General features: G+C 36.2%; 2 protein-coding genes across 2 annotated transcripts; one reads left to right on the top strand and one right to left on the bottom strand.

Annotated features, from left to right (window-relative positions):
- The first annotated feature begins 7473 nt into the window (after nt 1–7473).
- On the top strand, nt 7474–10557 carry LOC17895384 (uncharacterized abhydrolase domain-containing protein DDB_G0269086). The gene is made up of 4 exons (XM_006302606.2): nt 7474–7863; nt 8028–8768; nt 8853–9016; nt 9100–10557. Exon 4 carries the CDS (start codon nt 9557–9559, stop codon nt 10424–10426), a length of 870 nt encoding a protein of 289 aa, XP_006302668.2. The 5' UTR covers nt 7474–7863; nt 8028–8768; nt 8853–9016; nt 9100–9556; the 3' UTR covers nt 10427–10557.
- A 299-nt stretch (nt 10558–10856) lies between these two features.
- Nucleotides 10857–11325, bottom strand: LOC111832138 (uncharacterized protein At4g04775-like). Its single transcript, XM_023788476.1, has 2 exons — nt 11149–11325; nt 10857–11072 (listed from the first exon to the last, which is right to left on the bottom strand). The coding sequence occupies exons 1-2, from the start codon at nt 11323–11325 to the stop codon at nt 10857–10859; spliced, it is 393 nt and encodes a 130-aa protein (XP_023644244.1).
- Nucleotides 11326–13809: the final 2484 nt, after the last annotated feature.

The following is a 13809-nucleotide window of genomic DNA, read 5'->3' on the forward strand; positions in this document are numbered from 1 at the left end:
AACTTGCTGATCTTCCCCTAACCAAGATTGATAAAAAATTTTCATATAGTGGTAAAAAAATTTGTCTTTCAAGAATGAGATGGATCATCATCCTATTAGTGTCAACGAGGCATCTTTTGTAGATGCGACACTGAGGGAATCGTTAGGATGGTTGTTTGCAAGTCAATATATAATGGGAATGTTTGATAAACTTCCAAGTTGCTGGAAAATATTAGCAAATATGTTTTATTCATTTCTTATTCCATTGGATATTTTTACCATTAATAGCTTTCATGTTTATCTTTGTCAAACTGTGTATAGAAATGTTTTTATGACTTGACTAGATTTTCTTTTCCTCCAAAAATAAAAAATAAATTGATTTTTCTTATACAAGAATTGACTTGATTTACACAAGGCTCAAGTGGTATGTTTAATATAATGATGAAATAATATAATGATAATTAGCGGAACAAACTGAAAATGCTTAAGATGTTCTAAATTAAATATGAAACGCGGAGAATCTTGTTTTAGTTTATTCATCGCGTGTTTCTATGTGTTTCTTTTTTGACTTGCTAGTGGTATATAACGAAATCACTTTAAAAAATATTTTGAATGGAGACGATTGTGTGATAACGTAGTTTTTTTTGTTCTTGATACGGTCAAGCAAATACGAATCGACCTAGATCGGAAATAATATGATCTTATTGTCCATTCTGACATACCCTGGTGGTTATGCTTTTCTTTTATTTTAACAATAAGATCAATGGCTTATAAAATCATGAGATCATTTCTTGTTGTTCCATTGTAAACTGAAGATTAATTTATCATAAACATTTTAAGTACCACTAAAATGAGTACGAAAACTCGAATAGGGTATGAAAACGGGGACAGAAAACGGAAAAAAAATTTAATGTTTTTTTCCTCCAAGGACGTCCCAAATTAAATAGAGTTTTCAAGATATCCGTAAAAATCACTAGCCGAAACCGAGAAACAAGTATCACTAGCCATAACAAACGCGTTATCGCCGAAGGACTTAACCTCTACCATTTTTCCCAACTCTCCATCAAACTTATTAACCTTGAAACTAAGAGAAAAACAAAAAATTCGGAAGTCGAGAATAAAACCCCTCCTTTAACATTTGTCTCCCACTTGTTTATTTCTATCTCACTTCTTATGTATTTCATAGAGTTGGTCGTACTGATTATTTCTCTAATTTTGAACAGGTTTCATAATTTCTACAACAACTCTCCTAGTAATGGCCTTGTCTATTTCCATAGTATTTTCACCCAATGCAACCACTGAACTTGTATCTTAAATCGGCCTTGCATAGTTACAATAACAGTATTTTGTAAACTAGTTGAAATATACTAAAATGAATTAGGTAATTTGGTTTTTAAGGTTAGGCTAAATCAGTGTATTAAAATTTTGACTCATTTCAACACATCTCAACATGAGGAAAGTATATGAGGATTAAATATAATTTGACATACCTTATCCTCATTTTACTATATGCTTCATTAACTTTTGAGAAAATAATATGACAAGCTATAAAACGACAATGTTTTTTAAAAAGAAAGATATAGTTTCACATTAAATTCTTGAATACCCAAAAATATACAACATGCATGTAATAAGATTCTTCTTTCAACACAGCCAAATAAAAAAAATAACATTCCATTATCGTATCTTAATAGCCATAATTATTACTTATATTTAAATTAAAAAGACAATTCGAATACAGAAAATTATGTGAAAGTAAATTATATACGATGCATCGGAATGATAATCACTCTTATTGTTTATACATGCCAATAATTAGCATATAAAATAAGGTACGATACTTTTTAAAAATAATTAAACTATACTTTTTAATCCTGATGAGTTCAAAGAATAGTAAAGTGAAAAACATTTAAATAAAATTAACTTGTCATGACAAGCAATTAGACAAAATAATTAAAGACACATGCATTGTCATGTAAACATCGAATATCGAAGGCAGCTTCACTTGGAATCGTCTTCACCCTTCAGCACCACCAGCACCTTTGCTGCTCTCTCATTTAGAGGTCCTCCCCCCCCCCTCCCCTCAATTCTCCTTCACCAACATCAGATCATTAAGTTCACCACCATGATTGAGTTTGACCATGAGATGACCCATCTCCAACTCCTTGATAGCCTTCCGAATATCAGTTATACTCACAGAAATGGATCAGAAGGCTATCGAGGAATTAGAGAATCATCATCTTATATTCGAACTTAACCGTGGTTGTGAACTTGCTGATCTTCCCATAACCAAGATTGATAAACTTTTTTCATATAGTGGTAAAAAAATTTGTCTTTCAAGAATGAGATGGATCTTCGTCCTATTAGTGTCAACGAGGCATCTTTTGTAGATGCAACACCGAGGGAATCGTTAGGATGGTTGTTTGCAAGTCAATAAATAATGGGAATGTTTGATAAACTTCCAAGTTGCTGGAAAATATTAGCAAATATGTTTTATTCATTTCTTATTCCATTGGATATTTTTACCATTAATAGCTTTCATGTTTATCTTTGTCAAACTGTGTATAGAAATGTTTTTATGACTTGACTAGATTTTCTTTTCCTCCAAAAATAAAAAATAAATTGATTTTTCTGATACAAAAATTGACTTGATTTACACAAGGCTCAAGTGGTATGTTTAATGTAATGATGAAATAATATAATGATAATTAGCGGAACAAACTGAACATGCTTAAGATTTTCTAAATTAAATATGAAACGCGGAGAATCTTGTTTTAGTTTATTCATCGCGTGTTTGTAGGTGTTTTTTTTTACTTGCTAGTTGTATATAACGAAATCACTTTAAAAAATATTTTGAATGGAGACGATTGTGTGATAACGTAGTTTTTTTTGTTCTTGAAACGGTCAAGCAAATACGAGTCGACCTAGATCGGAAATAATATGATCTTATCGTCCATTGTGACATACCCTAGTGGTTATGCTTTTCTTTTATTTTTACAATAAGATCAATGGCTTATAAAATCATGAGATCATTTCTTGTTGTTCCATTGTAAAAGATTAATTTAGGGAGATTCTCATGGATACCATGATTTTATGTTTTGTGGCCACAAATACCATAGGCCCATTTTCATTAATTCAAATGACTAAAACACCCTCATCTTTCTCAAACCTTTGATGTTGCGATCCGCTTGTCTCTTTGCTTCACATCACAACAAAAGATCAGATAAAGGGGTTGCTGGATTCTCATCATTTTGCCGGTATCTTGTCGCCGATATACCGTTGTTTCACTTTGTGATCTCGCCGTTTCATTCCGACTCATCACCTTTCTTAGATTCGACTTATTACATGGACGGGCTTCATCCATCTCCCCTTAGTCACCATCTTCTCAATTCATCCAGAGATCTGTTACACCTTGCCTCACTTCATCTAGTTATGACATAAAATTTAGTCGTCTGCTAGGGTGCTTTCAATTTCTGGTTTTGAAAGCTTTTCAATTTTTGCCTTTCGTCAAACTAAGTGGATCTTTTGCTGTAATTTGGATCAACTGATTAAATTTTTGCAGTGATCGAAGATGGTTTATAATGGATGTATGGAGAATTGGAGTTAGCATCTTATAATTTAAGTAAGGAATCAGTGGTATTTTATCTCTCTGTTGGTTACTCTACCACTCTTGTTCTCGGTCCAATACATGGTGCCGTGTAAACTTTGAATTTCATAGTTTTGATTTTAACTTTGATTCATATGGTGCCTAGTAACGATAATATCGAAACGTTTGTATATAGGGTTCAGAAAAGAAATTTCTACTATATTGCATTGTCTTGTACTTCGTTGTTGGTGTGTGGAAGAGACTCCCTGAGGCAAGGTGTATTATCTAAAGTACATGTCCAACACTAAACCAATTAGGTGCAAAATTGAGTATATGCTTAAGTTTATAACTGAAATTGCAGTAGATTCTTATGTTTTTTACTGAAATTTCAGTAGATTCTTTGTTGTGGTTTTTCTTCTTAATGTTATGATTAGGTCTTCCTAAACTATTTTACTATAGTGGGTCTTCTTCTCCGTAGAACATGTGATGCTAGTTTTGTTGGATACAATGGGGATGCTAGACTTTGGTTAAATTAATGCTATATTTTCTAATCGTAGCTTTGGTCTACTTAACTTGGTCGTTTTATTGTTGCAGGATAAGTTTAGTATAAGTGTCTTTGTGATAAGTCCTAAAACTCTATGTTCTTGAAGTAGATAAATTGTTTCACATAATCCCATGTTACTTTTATAGGTTCTAATTAAAATGTTTTGGTTTGAACTCTAGTGAGCCACTTATACCATGTTATCACTCTAATCTCTTGTTGCTTATGTAATGTTTATTGCTTGTTGCTTGTGTATTGATGTGTTTTTGAGTCGCGTTTTTAAATTCAGGAATAATTCTTGAATTGTAGTCTTTTTCTAATGAAGATAATTGAATGTCCTCGTTGGGCATTGAAAATTTCTCCAAGCTACGTGATGTAACTGTTGATGACACACAAGATGCAAGTTGGTTTTGGATATCTTAAGGACTAAAATCTCTTGTACCCTTTGACTCCTTCTTCTATTCTTGTAAGGGTTTGACCAAATGGAAAAAAAAAAATTAATTAAAAAAATCAAAAATTGGTTAAAACACAAACTTATCCTCACTAAATTAAACAATTACAGATCCAACCAGTCTATATCCGAAAACCCATATCACTATCGTATATGCATCGGATCTTTTAACCTCTTTGTCTTCCTCTTCATCGTTTTTGAAAAAACTAAAAATCACAAAGAGTTCGAGTATAACTAAGGACAACCCGAGATAGGGTAAGTCAAAACCTTTAATTCTTTGGGTATTTTAAGTTAGATCCGCTTGAATGTTATTAATTTAGGTGTTCTCGATATAGGTTTAGTCAATTTAGGTGTTGATTTCGTTTATTACTCGAGTATGTTGTAATTAGCGGTTGTTGGTTTTGTGTGAAGGAGAAGAGAATAATGGTGCGTACAAAGAACGCAAGCTTTAACAAAGAAACAAATCTAGTAGGTGAAGTCGAAAAGCCAACAGATGCAATCGTAGAAGAAGATGATGATACACGATATCACATCAAGTATCATCTATATGGTTGAGAAGCTTCTTAATCGTTCTTTTAAGTATTTCTTTTTTATGCTAAACTAAGAGATTTAGATAGTTTACTTATTTCACAATGCTTAAGTCGGTTTGTAAGAGTCTATATAAGACTCTCAAAATCATCAATAAGGATTAACTTCCAACAATTAACCTAATTCTCTAAGAGAGGCTTGGGTTAAAGGGAAGCTTGTTTTCAATCTTCTTGTTCTCTAAGCTTAGCTTATTCTTTCTAAACTAGTCATTACGGAGAGAGTAGAGGGTCCATTAACAAGAGCAAAAGCAAGAGCTTTGGCTCATAACATCTTGGTATCAGAGCCAATCGATTATATGGTTGACGACGATATGACACCGTCACAGTTTGAGCAGCTCAAACAGATGATTCAAGAGATGAGGAACGACTGGAGGACTGACATGGAAAAGACTGTTGCTCCGATGCACGCCGCCATAGGTGAGCTCAAGGAAGCTTCGACTTCCCACCAAGCTGACCTCGCAGCGACTGTTGCTGCACAGCGGGAGGAACGGGCGCAAACCAAAGCTCTGGTGGAAGAGCTTCGTGCCGAACAACAAAAATTTCAGAAAGAAGTGGTGTTGGAGTGAGCAGAAGTTCAGGAAAAGTTTCTCACTCTATCTGCTGGGTCCAGCGGTGAGATCGACGAGACTAAGGAACCTGCATCAGTTTCTCGGCCAAAAACAGGCGATGGCGAACAGAGGCTGGTTCAATCACGAGGTCCCTGGGCGAAATGTTCTGTAAGCATGGACAAGGGACATCGCCTAACTGATGGAGGAGGAGAGTGGCCCGTACGACAATTTGGAATTATGCCACTCGAGGAGAAATCTGGGTCTGAAACAGGTGATCCTCGATGTTACAAAAAGAACAATAATGGGAAGAATGATTCTGAGGGAAAAGAAGGGGGAGGCAGAGGAACCGAGGACTATGTAGTAAGCCCATTTAAGATGGAATTTCCACCTTACGATGGAAAAACTAAGGGGGTGGTATTGGTTTGTGACTTATAAAAAATTTAGATGACTTTAATAAAATCATAGATTGTATATAAATGAAATCATCTAAAAGATTGTTAGAGAGTTTTTTTGTAATCTTGTTGACTTGATTTCTATAGTCTTGTAAACTCTTTCCAACAATCTCTCTATTTTGATAATACTTTCTAAGACTTTGTTTTGTAAAGAAAAGTGTTTAAAATCATAAACCAATAACATAATAATTTAATTCATTAACAATCAAAGATTCTTTTGTTTTAATTGAATAACTCAAAACTTTTAATGACTTTATATAATTCTGAATCCAATAACCCCATATTTGTAAAGATTTTAAATGAGTTTTTAAAAATCATTAACCAATAACACCAAACTTTAAAAGAGTTTAATAAAATCTTGATTGAATAACAACTGATTTTACATAACATTTGAAGTCTTTAAAACTCTCTATAAATCACTAACCAATAACACCCCCTAATGCAATCGAATGGCTGCAGAAGTGTGAAGATTATTTCTATGACCAAGGCATATTTGATGATGACGCAAGAGTACGACAGGCCACCTTTGTGTTAACAGGAAAGGCCTACCATTGGAACGCCAATCTGCGAAGACTTATCACACACAAACTAGGCTGGTTAGAGTTCAAACGCATTTGCAAAAGCATATTCGGAAGGGCTGATGCTGTTAATCCGGTTGGAGAATTGAGCAATTTAAGACACATAGGGTCTGTTGATGAGTACTGTAACCAGTTTGAAGAGTGTTTGGGAAGGCAAACAAGACTAACCGGAGCTCAGCAGCTGTGGCAGTTTTGTGCTGGACTAACTGATAGTTTAAGGAAGGAAGTCGAGTATCTCCGTCCTGAAACAATCTTTGAAGCTATGGAATATGCCCGAGATAATGAATACAAGATCGAAGGTGACAAGCGGATGTGAACTTTTGGAGGACATCTGGCTCCGACACCTCGATACTCAGTCCCGTTTGCTAGACCAATAATGACAGGAAATGGTGGGAGCCAAAACGGAAAAGACGCAGACGCTTTGTTGCCTCCACCAGCAGAAGTGAAACAAGCTCCTCCACAACTGTTTTTGAAGAAATTGACCACCGCAGAGATGGCGGAACGACGTGCAAAAGGTCTATGCTTTAACTGTGATGAAAACTTCATACGAGGGCATGTTTGCAAACCAGTCCTTTTTCAAATCACGGTAGTCAACGATGGAGCTAATGAGGAAGATGAACCAATTGAAGACGAAGACATGGTGGAATATGTGAGACGCCGCGCAGAAGCTGTTGGGGATGCACCACGAGCTGAAGCTTGAGGACAAGCTTCAAGTTGAGGAGGGGAGTAATGATACACGATATCACATCAAGTATCATCTATATGGTTGAGAAGCTTCTTAATCGTTCTTTTAAGTATTTCCTTTTTATGCTAAACTAAGAGATTTAGATAGTTTACTTATTTCACAATGCTTAAGTCGGTTTGTAAGAGTCTATATAAGACTCTCAAAATCATCAATAAGAATTAACTTCCAACAATTAACCTAATTCTCTAAGAGAGGCTTGGGTTAAAGGGAAGCTTGTTTTCAATCTTCTTGTTCTCTAAGCTTAGGTTATTCTTTCTAAACTATTCATTACGGAGAGAGTAGAGGGTCCATTAACAAGAGCAAAAGCAAGAGCTTTGGCTCATAACAGATGAGACTCGTCGAGATGATTCAGAAAAAACAGAGTCAAATCCGGAATCAGATTCTGGGGATTCAACGGTATGTACAACTTGGATAGAATAGTACAACTTGTGCGAACTCGTTTTTTTACTAAGAAATTGAAAAGGTACAACTTAGGAGAACTTAGTATAACTAGTTTATTTCAATTCGAAATTCAAAAGGTACAACTTGGGAAAACTTAGTATAACTATGTTGTTTTGCAGGAGTCCGAGGAGGAATCCGGGGAGGGAACATAAGTAATGCAACCGGTGAACATGTACTTCAATAGATCCGAGTACATGAAGCCATTCAAGCTATCTGCTAAGTGTTATATCACAAGGACAGTGGACTTCTTGAGAGCTCACCTTAAGTCCCATGAGTTGGACTGGTTCCTAGGACACCCACAGTTCAAACACTTCTTCCATATGCCGAATGATGCCAATCACAAATTGATGGGTATGTGGATGTTGCTTCTCCGGACGGCGTCTTTAGAGAAGAAAAATGAATGTTGGTTCATAGTAAATGGTACTCCCATCAGATATTCTCTCAAAGAAATGGCACTGATTTCTGGCTTATACTGCCATGAGTATCCCCGAGACATGGAAACTCTGGGCAGTAATGAGTTTGTTGGTAAGCATTTTAGTGTTGGCACAACAATAAGATATGATGATGTCCAAGCAAAACTTTTATCGATGAAGAGAGCTTCTCCTGATCGAGTGAAGATGGCGGTCCTCTACTTCTTGTGTAGTGTGATCATAGGGAAGAAGAAGCCAGGGAAAAAAGCACCATCCGTAGAGCCATTCTTTCTTAGGGCTATTGATGATTTGGACATGTGTAAAACGTTCCCTTGGGGTCGTTTGGCTTTTGATGAGAACATGAAGGAAATCTTTCATTGTATGAACCACTTTGGTGGAGTTTTGAGCACAAACCAATGGGTCTTTCCTAGTTTCGTCATTCCGTTGGAGGTAATTCTTGAATTATGAAAATGTACAACTTAGTATAACTTGGTATAATTGAGTTTTAAGTCCACGATTTTGTGTTGTGTGTAGGTTCTTGCTTTTGAGGCAATTCATGTTCTTAAGGAAAATTTCCGAGAAGGTGTTAGTAACGCACATGCACATCGTCATTGTCCTCGGATGTGCAAGATGAAATTTAAAGCAAGTAAAATGGGTTTTCATTGAAGGAAATTTATGACAAACTTGGTACAACTAAGGTTAGCAAGTCCCATACTTATCCTATTCATTCATTTTTGGTATTACTGGGTTGGTTTGACATTATATTGTTTTATTTTCATAGGATATTGAAAGTATTTTGACTCCATCATCACGTGAGAAACGTCTTTTAGGTCGTGTCATGGATGAAGAGAGTCGCTATAATGATGTAGATGATCCCGTTGTTGTTGGTTGGACCAAGTGTTTAATTGATGAAGAGAAGTCAATATGGTTTGAAGAGTTTTACAACCAAGATTTGGCCACCCGGGAGAATCCAGAAGATGTGAATCCGGAAGATGTGAATCCGGAAGATGTGAATCTGGAAAATGTGATTTTGGAAAATGTAAGTCTGGAAGATGTGAACCCAGTGGCTCCGGTGAATTTGGCTCAGCTAGGAGCTAGATTGGTTCAGGTAGAAGAACAAGTGAAGCAAGGGTTTAAGGAAATTATTGAGAAGGTTGATAGTCTAGATAACAGAGTTAAATCTGTTGAATCATATGTGAGATTATGTGAGATGGGCCTCATGTGAAAATGATTATTATATGAATGAAGGTGTTGGAGATACGAATGAAGGTATGAATGAAGGTGGCAATGGAGATATGAATGAAGGTGACAAGGAGCAAGCTGAGATGGAGCAGGCTGAGAAGGATAAGGTTGAGAGGGAGCAGGCTAAGAAAGAGCAAGCTGAAAGGGAGCATGCTGAGAAGGTGCAGGTTGAGAGGGCTAAGGCGGCTAAGACCGAGAAGGCTGAGAGGGCTAAGGCCGAGAAGGCTGAGAGGGCTAAGGCCGAAAAGGCTAAGGCCGAGAAGGATAAGGCCGAAAAGGCTGAGAAGGATAAGGCCGAAAAGGCCGAGAAGAATAAGGCCGAAAAGGCCGAGAGGGCTAAGGCCGAGAAGGATAAGGCCGAAAAGGATAAGGCTGAGAGGGCTAAGGCCGAGAAGGATAAGGCCGAAAAGGATAAGGCTGAGAGGGCTAAGGCCGAGAAGGATAAGGCCGAAAAGGATAAGGCTGAGAGGGCTAAGGCCGAGAAGGATAAGGTAGACAAGGAGCAAGCTGATAAGGCTGAGAGGGCTAAGGCTGAGAAGGATAAGTCTGACAAGGAGCATGCTGAGAAGGAACAAACTGAGAAGGAAAAGTCTGAGAAACCCGAGACCGAGAAGGAGAAGGTTGATGAAGAGAAAGCACAACTTGGTACAACTGATGAAGAGAAAGAACAACTTGGTACAGTTGAAGAAGAGAAAGAACAACTAGGGACAACGGAAAAAGGCCGAGAGGAAGATGTTGAGATGGAACATGGCGAGAAAGAACAAGCTAAGGAGAAAGGAGAAAAGAGGGAAAGAGAAGAAGTTGTTGATGCTCACCAAGGTAAAAGGGTGAAGATCATAAGCAAGAAGAAACGACTATGGTCATAAGGAGTCCTATTCAGACAAGACAAAATGCGAACAAGGATAATTGATGATCTATTCTAAAGTTGGGTTTTAGAGTCATTTTATATTTGAACTATTTGTATTGGTTTATGGATTGATGTCTTTTTTTATGTGTTTTGAACTATTCTAGTAAGTTATATGTTGTTTGTTAAGTTTCTGAGTTCCCATTACACAACTGCATTCAAATGATCAACTTGGTAAAACTACATAGTAGTTGTACCATTACAAAATACTAGTTTTACAACCAAAAATTACAACCCGAATACACAAAGTAAGTTCTAAGTTACCAACAAAGCTAAGCCAATAAGGAAAGGGGAAAGTTACAATCAAACCAAGGAAATCAACTAAGTAGTTTTATACTTAGTTGTCCAACTACGAAGAACAAGTTATACTTAGTTGTATTACGAAGAACAAGTTACACTTGATTGTACCATATTCCCAGCCCTATCACAAGAAGACAACCACAGAAAACGAGTATACTCATTTTCTTAATTTCCTTCATATCTCTCATGCTTTCCATTTTCATAAGAGTAACTTCTTCCTCTAGAACACCAACTTGAAAATCCAATTGTTCTACCTCATCCACCAGTGCTTCATCAACCCACTTAAAGACATGTCCATCGTTCACAAGCTACATAAAAAATAAAAATTTAGAAGGAAAATTTGGTAACTAAATCGCAAATACAATACTGATAAAACAGCTTTACCCTTCTATCATATGCATATTCACACCGGTAGTAGCGACGACACGGATTTGGTATGGATCGAGAGATTATGTCAACTATTGGTGATCCACAATGACACTTTTTGGGAATTCCAGGGAACCTTCGTCGGTTGGAAGAATTACTACATAAGATTCCCGATGCTCCAGATTCGCAACTCATTCTCAGAAATCGCAAACCCAAAATAAAAAGACGAAATTGCAAACCAGAAAGGAAGAAGGAGAAGAAGTGAAGAGTCGAGAGAGAGGACAGACAATAAACCCTAGCTATACCCGATTCCCAATTCCCTCTTTCAATTTCAATTTGAAATTGAATTTTAAAAAAAAAATCGGAAGAGTAAAAATAAAAAATAAAAATAAAAAATAAAAATAAAAAATAAAAAAGGACCAAACACAACAAACACGTGATCCATATTAGACATGTGTAGCCGCCAAAATACACAAGTGTAGCCGCCAAAATGCACTAGTTGTACCAAAGTTACAAGTTGTACTCGTTTTGGCAAGTTGTACTTTTTCATTTTTTTTGTTCTAATTAGTTATCCAATGTTTAAAATAAATATTTTTAGTTGTACACATGATTTTCATTAATTGAGGTACATATACCACATGTACATGCCTAAATATTTTTGAAAAGATTTGTTTCTCGGCTTTTCTAATTATATGTTGTTTGCAATGAGAAAGTGACCCTTAATGTATAAGGTATATCTTGATAAACTTAGAATATGATGATATCTATAGTAAAGTATAATAATAAAAATCATGATTCCTTATTATATATATATTGGATAACATGATGAAATTATAATTCAATATATTTATATTTATTAAGTTTTCTATATTTAATTCCAATTCATGTTTATAAAAAATTCAAATAAATCCTGATTATTCAATTAATTAAAATAAATCCTTATTTTCGATTATTGAAATATTTTTTAAATATAACAATATAGATTTTTATTTAAAAATATATATCAATTTAAATATCATTAAAACAAGTTGACTTAAGAAAGTCCGAAAATCAAATTCAAATTATTCAAGTTGTACCATAACAAAAACAAGTTGTACCATAACAAAAACAAGTTGTACCTAATTGTTCAAATAGGATATTACATCAAAATACAATCAATCAAGTTCGGGAACCTTGACTCTCAAACCAGCTCGCGATGGTAGATTTCTTCTTCTTGCGTCCATGTTCTCCTGTTGATTTAATCCTCTTTGTTGGTTTCCTTCCTCTTTTTATGACATAAAACTTAGGAAAGACAACCAAAGCACGCACATTGTCCGGAACGATCCACATAGACATGATAGAGTTTCTCAAACTCAGACTCGGTGTAAGCCTTCGCAACTTGCATGAACGTCGTCGCAACTACATCTCTGTTCACGTTCTTACAGCTCAGTTTAACATTCTGAGACAAGTGATAAATACAATATCTATGGTGAGACAACGGATACACCGTACTTATTGACATGATCAAGCTTTGATGTCTATCAGAACAGAAGACCAACTCAGTACAATCTGGTATAACTGATTTCAATTTACTGAAAAACCAAGTCCAACTTGCATTATTCTCACTGTCAACTACACCAAATGCAATTGGATAATGGTGGTGATCCGGATCTTGAGCTGAAGCCACGATTAGTACTCCACCATATACATTTTTAATACTGGTTGCATCCACAATGATCACCTTTCTCATGGAATTGAAGCCTTCAATGCACGCCCCCAAGGCGAAAAACAAATATTTAAACCTCTGGGCTTCATCCAATTCAACAAATGAAACTGTACCTGGATTCATCTTCTCCAACATGTGCATATAACAATAAACCAACTTATAACTATCCTCTGCGGTACCACGAAGGTCAGCTGCAGCTAGCTTTTTCCCTCTATTTGCGGTTGAGTATGACACTTTGATACCAACTTTTGATTGAACCAAAGGAATCAGATTTTTTGGAGTTGGAGTGTCTATCAGACCAGTGAAATCTTCACGCAAAACAGATGCAACTAAATGAGATGTGCCTCTCCATTTTTTACTCATTGTACTTGTTTCTGACCGTAAGCATGTATGTATCTTAGTGTAAGTTCTGACCGAGAAACTGTCTGTATTCCCATTCCTTGCTGCTCGTAAAGCCCACTTGCAACCCTTTCTAAATTCTGAGCATTTAAGCACAAACAACATTGGATCCGACTTTATTATAACAAACTCAAAACAGTTCTTGTGCGCAGCTTTTTCAACCAAATCTTTAATTACTTGCTTGCTTTCAAATTCTTGCCGGATAGTCACATCCAAACCATCTTCCCACTCACGCTTTACAACCGGTGTAATCTCTGCAGCAGGTGTGATCTTAGAAGGTGTGATCTCAGCAACATGTGTGCCATCTTCTACTATTGCTCGTTCTTCGGACTGTTCTTCATGACGAATCATGTTCCCATCTCTCCCATCACTATTTTCCACCATCTCATGACTTTCAAACGGCTCGCTTTCATCAAGGAACATGGTCCCATTTGTCGCTCTACTACTTGAAATATGCTCCTCATTGAGTGAACAACCTACACTTCCTCGACTCTTCTCATACCCCTGATTTACGACTTCGACATGCAAAACTTCGAAATGATCTTCATTCATATCCATATAACACATAACATCAT

The sequence above is a fragment of the Capsella rubella genome, unplaced genomic scaffold, assembly GCF_000375325.1.
Source record: "Capsella rubella cultivar Monte Gargano unplaced genomic scaffold, Caprub1_0 scaffold_2, whole genome shotgun sequence".
NCBI classification, from domain to species: Eukaryota; Viridiplantae; Streptophyta; class Magnoliopsida; order Brassicales; family Brassicaceae; genus Capsella; species Capsella rubella.

Coding starts and splice junctions, on each gene's coding strand:
- LOC111832138 (XM_023788476.1), bottom strand. CDS start 11,325: ATGAGTTGCGAATCTGGAGCATCGGGAATCTTATGTAGTAATTCTTCC. Junction 11,073..11,148: donor AATATGCATATGATAGAAGG/GTAAAGCTGTTT, acceptor TTTTTTATGTAG/CTTGTGAACGATGGACATGT.
- LOC17895384 (XM_006302606.2), top strand. CDS start 9,557: ATGAATGAAGGTGTTGGAGATACGAATGAAGGTATGAATGAAGGTGGC.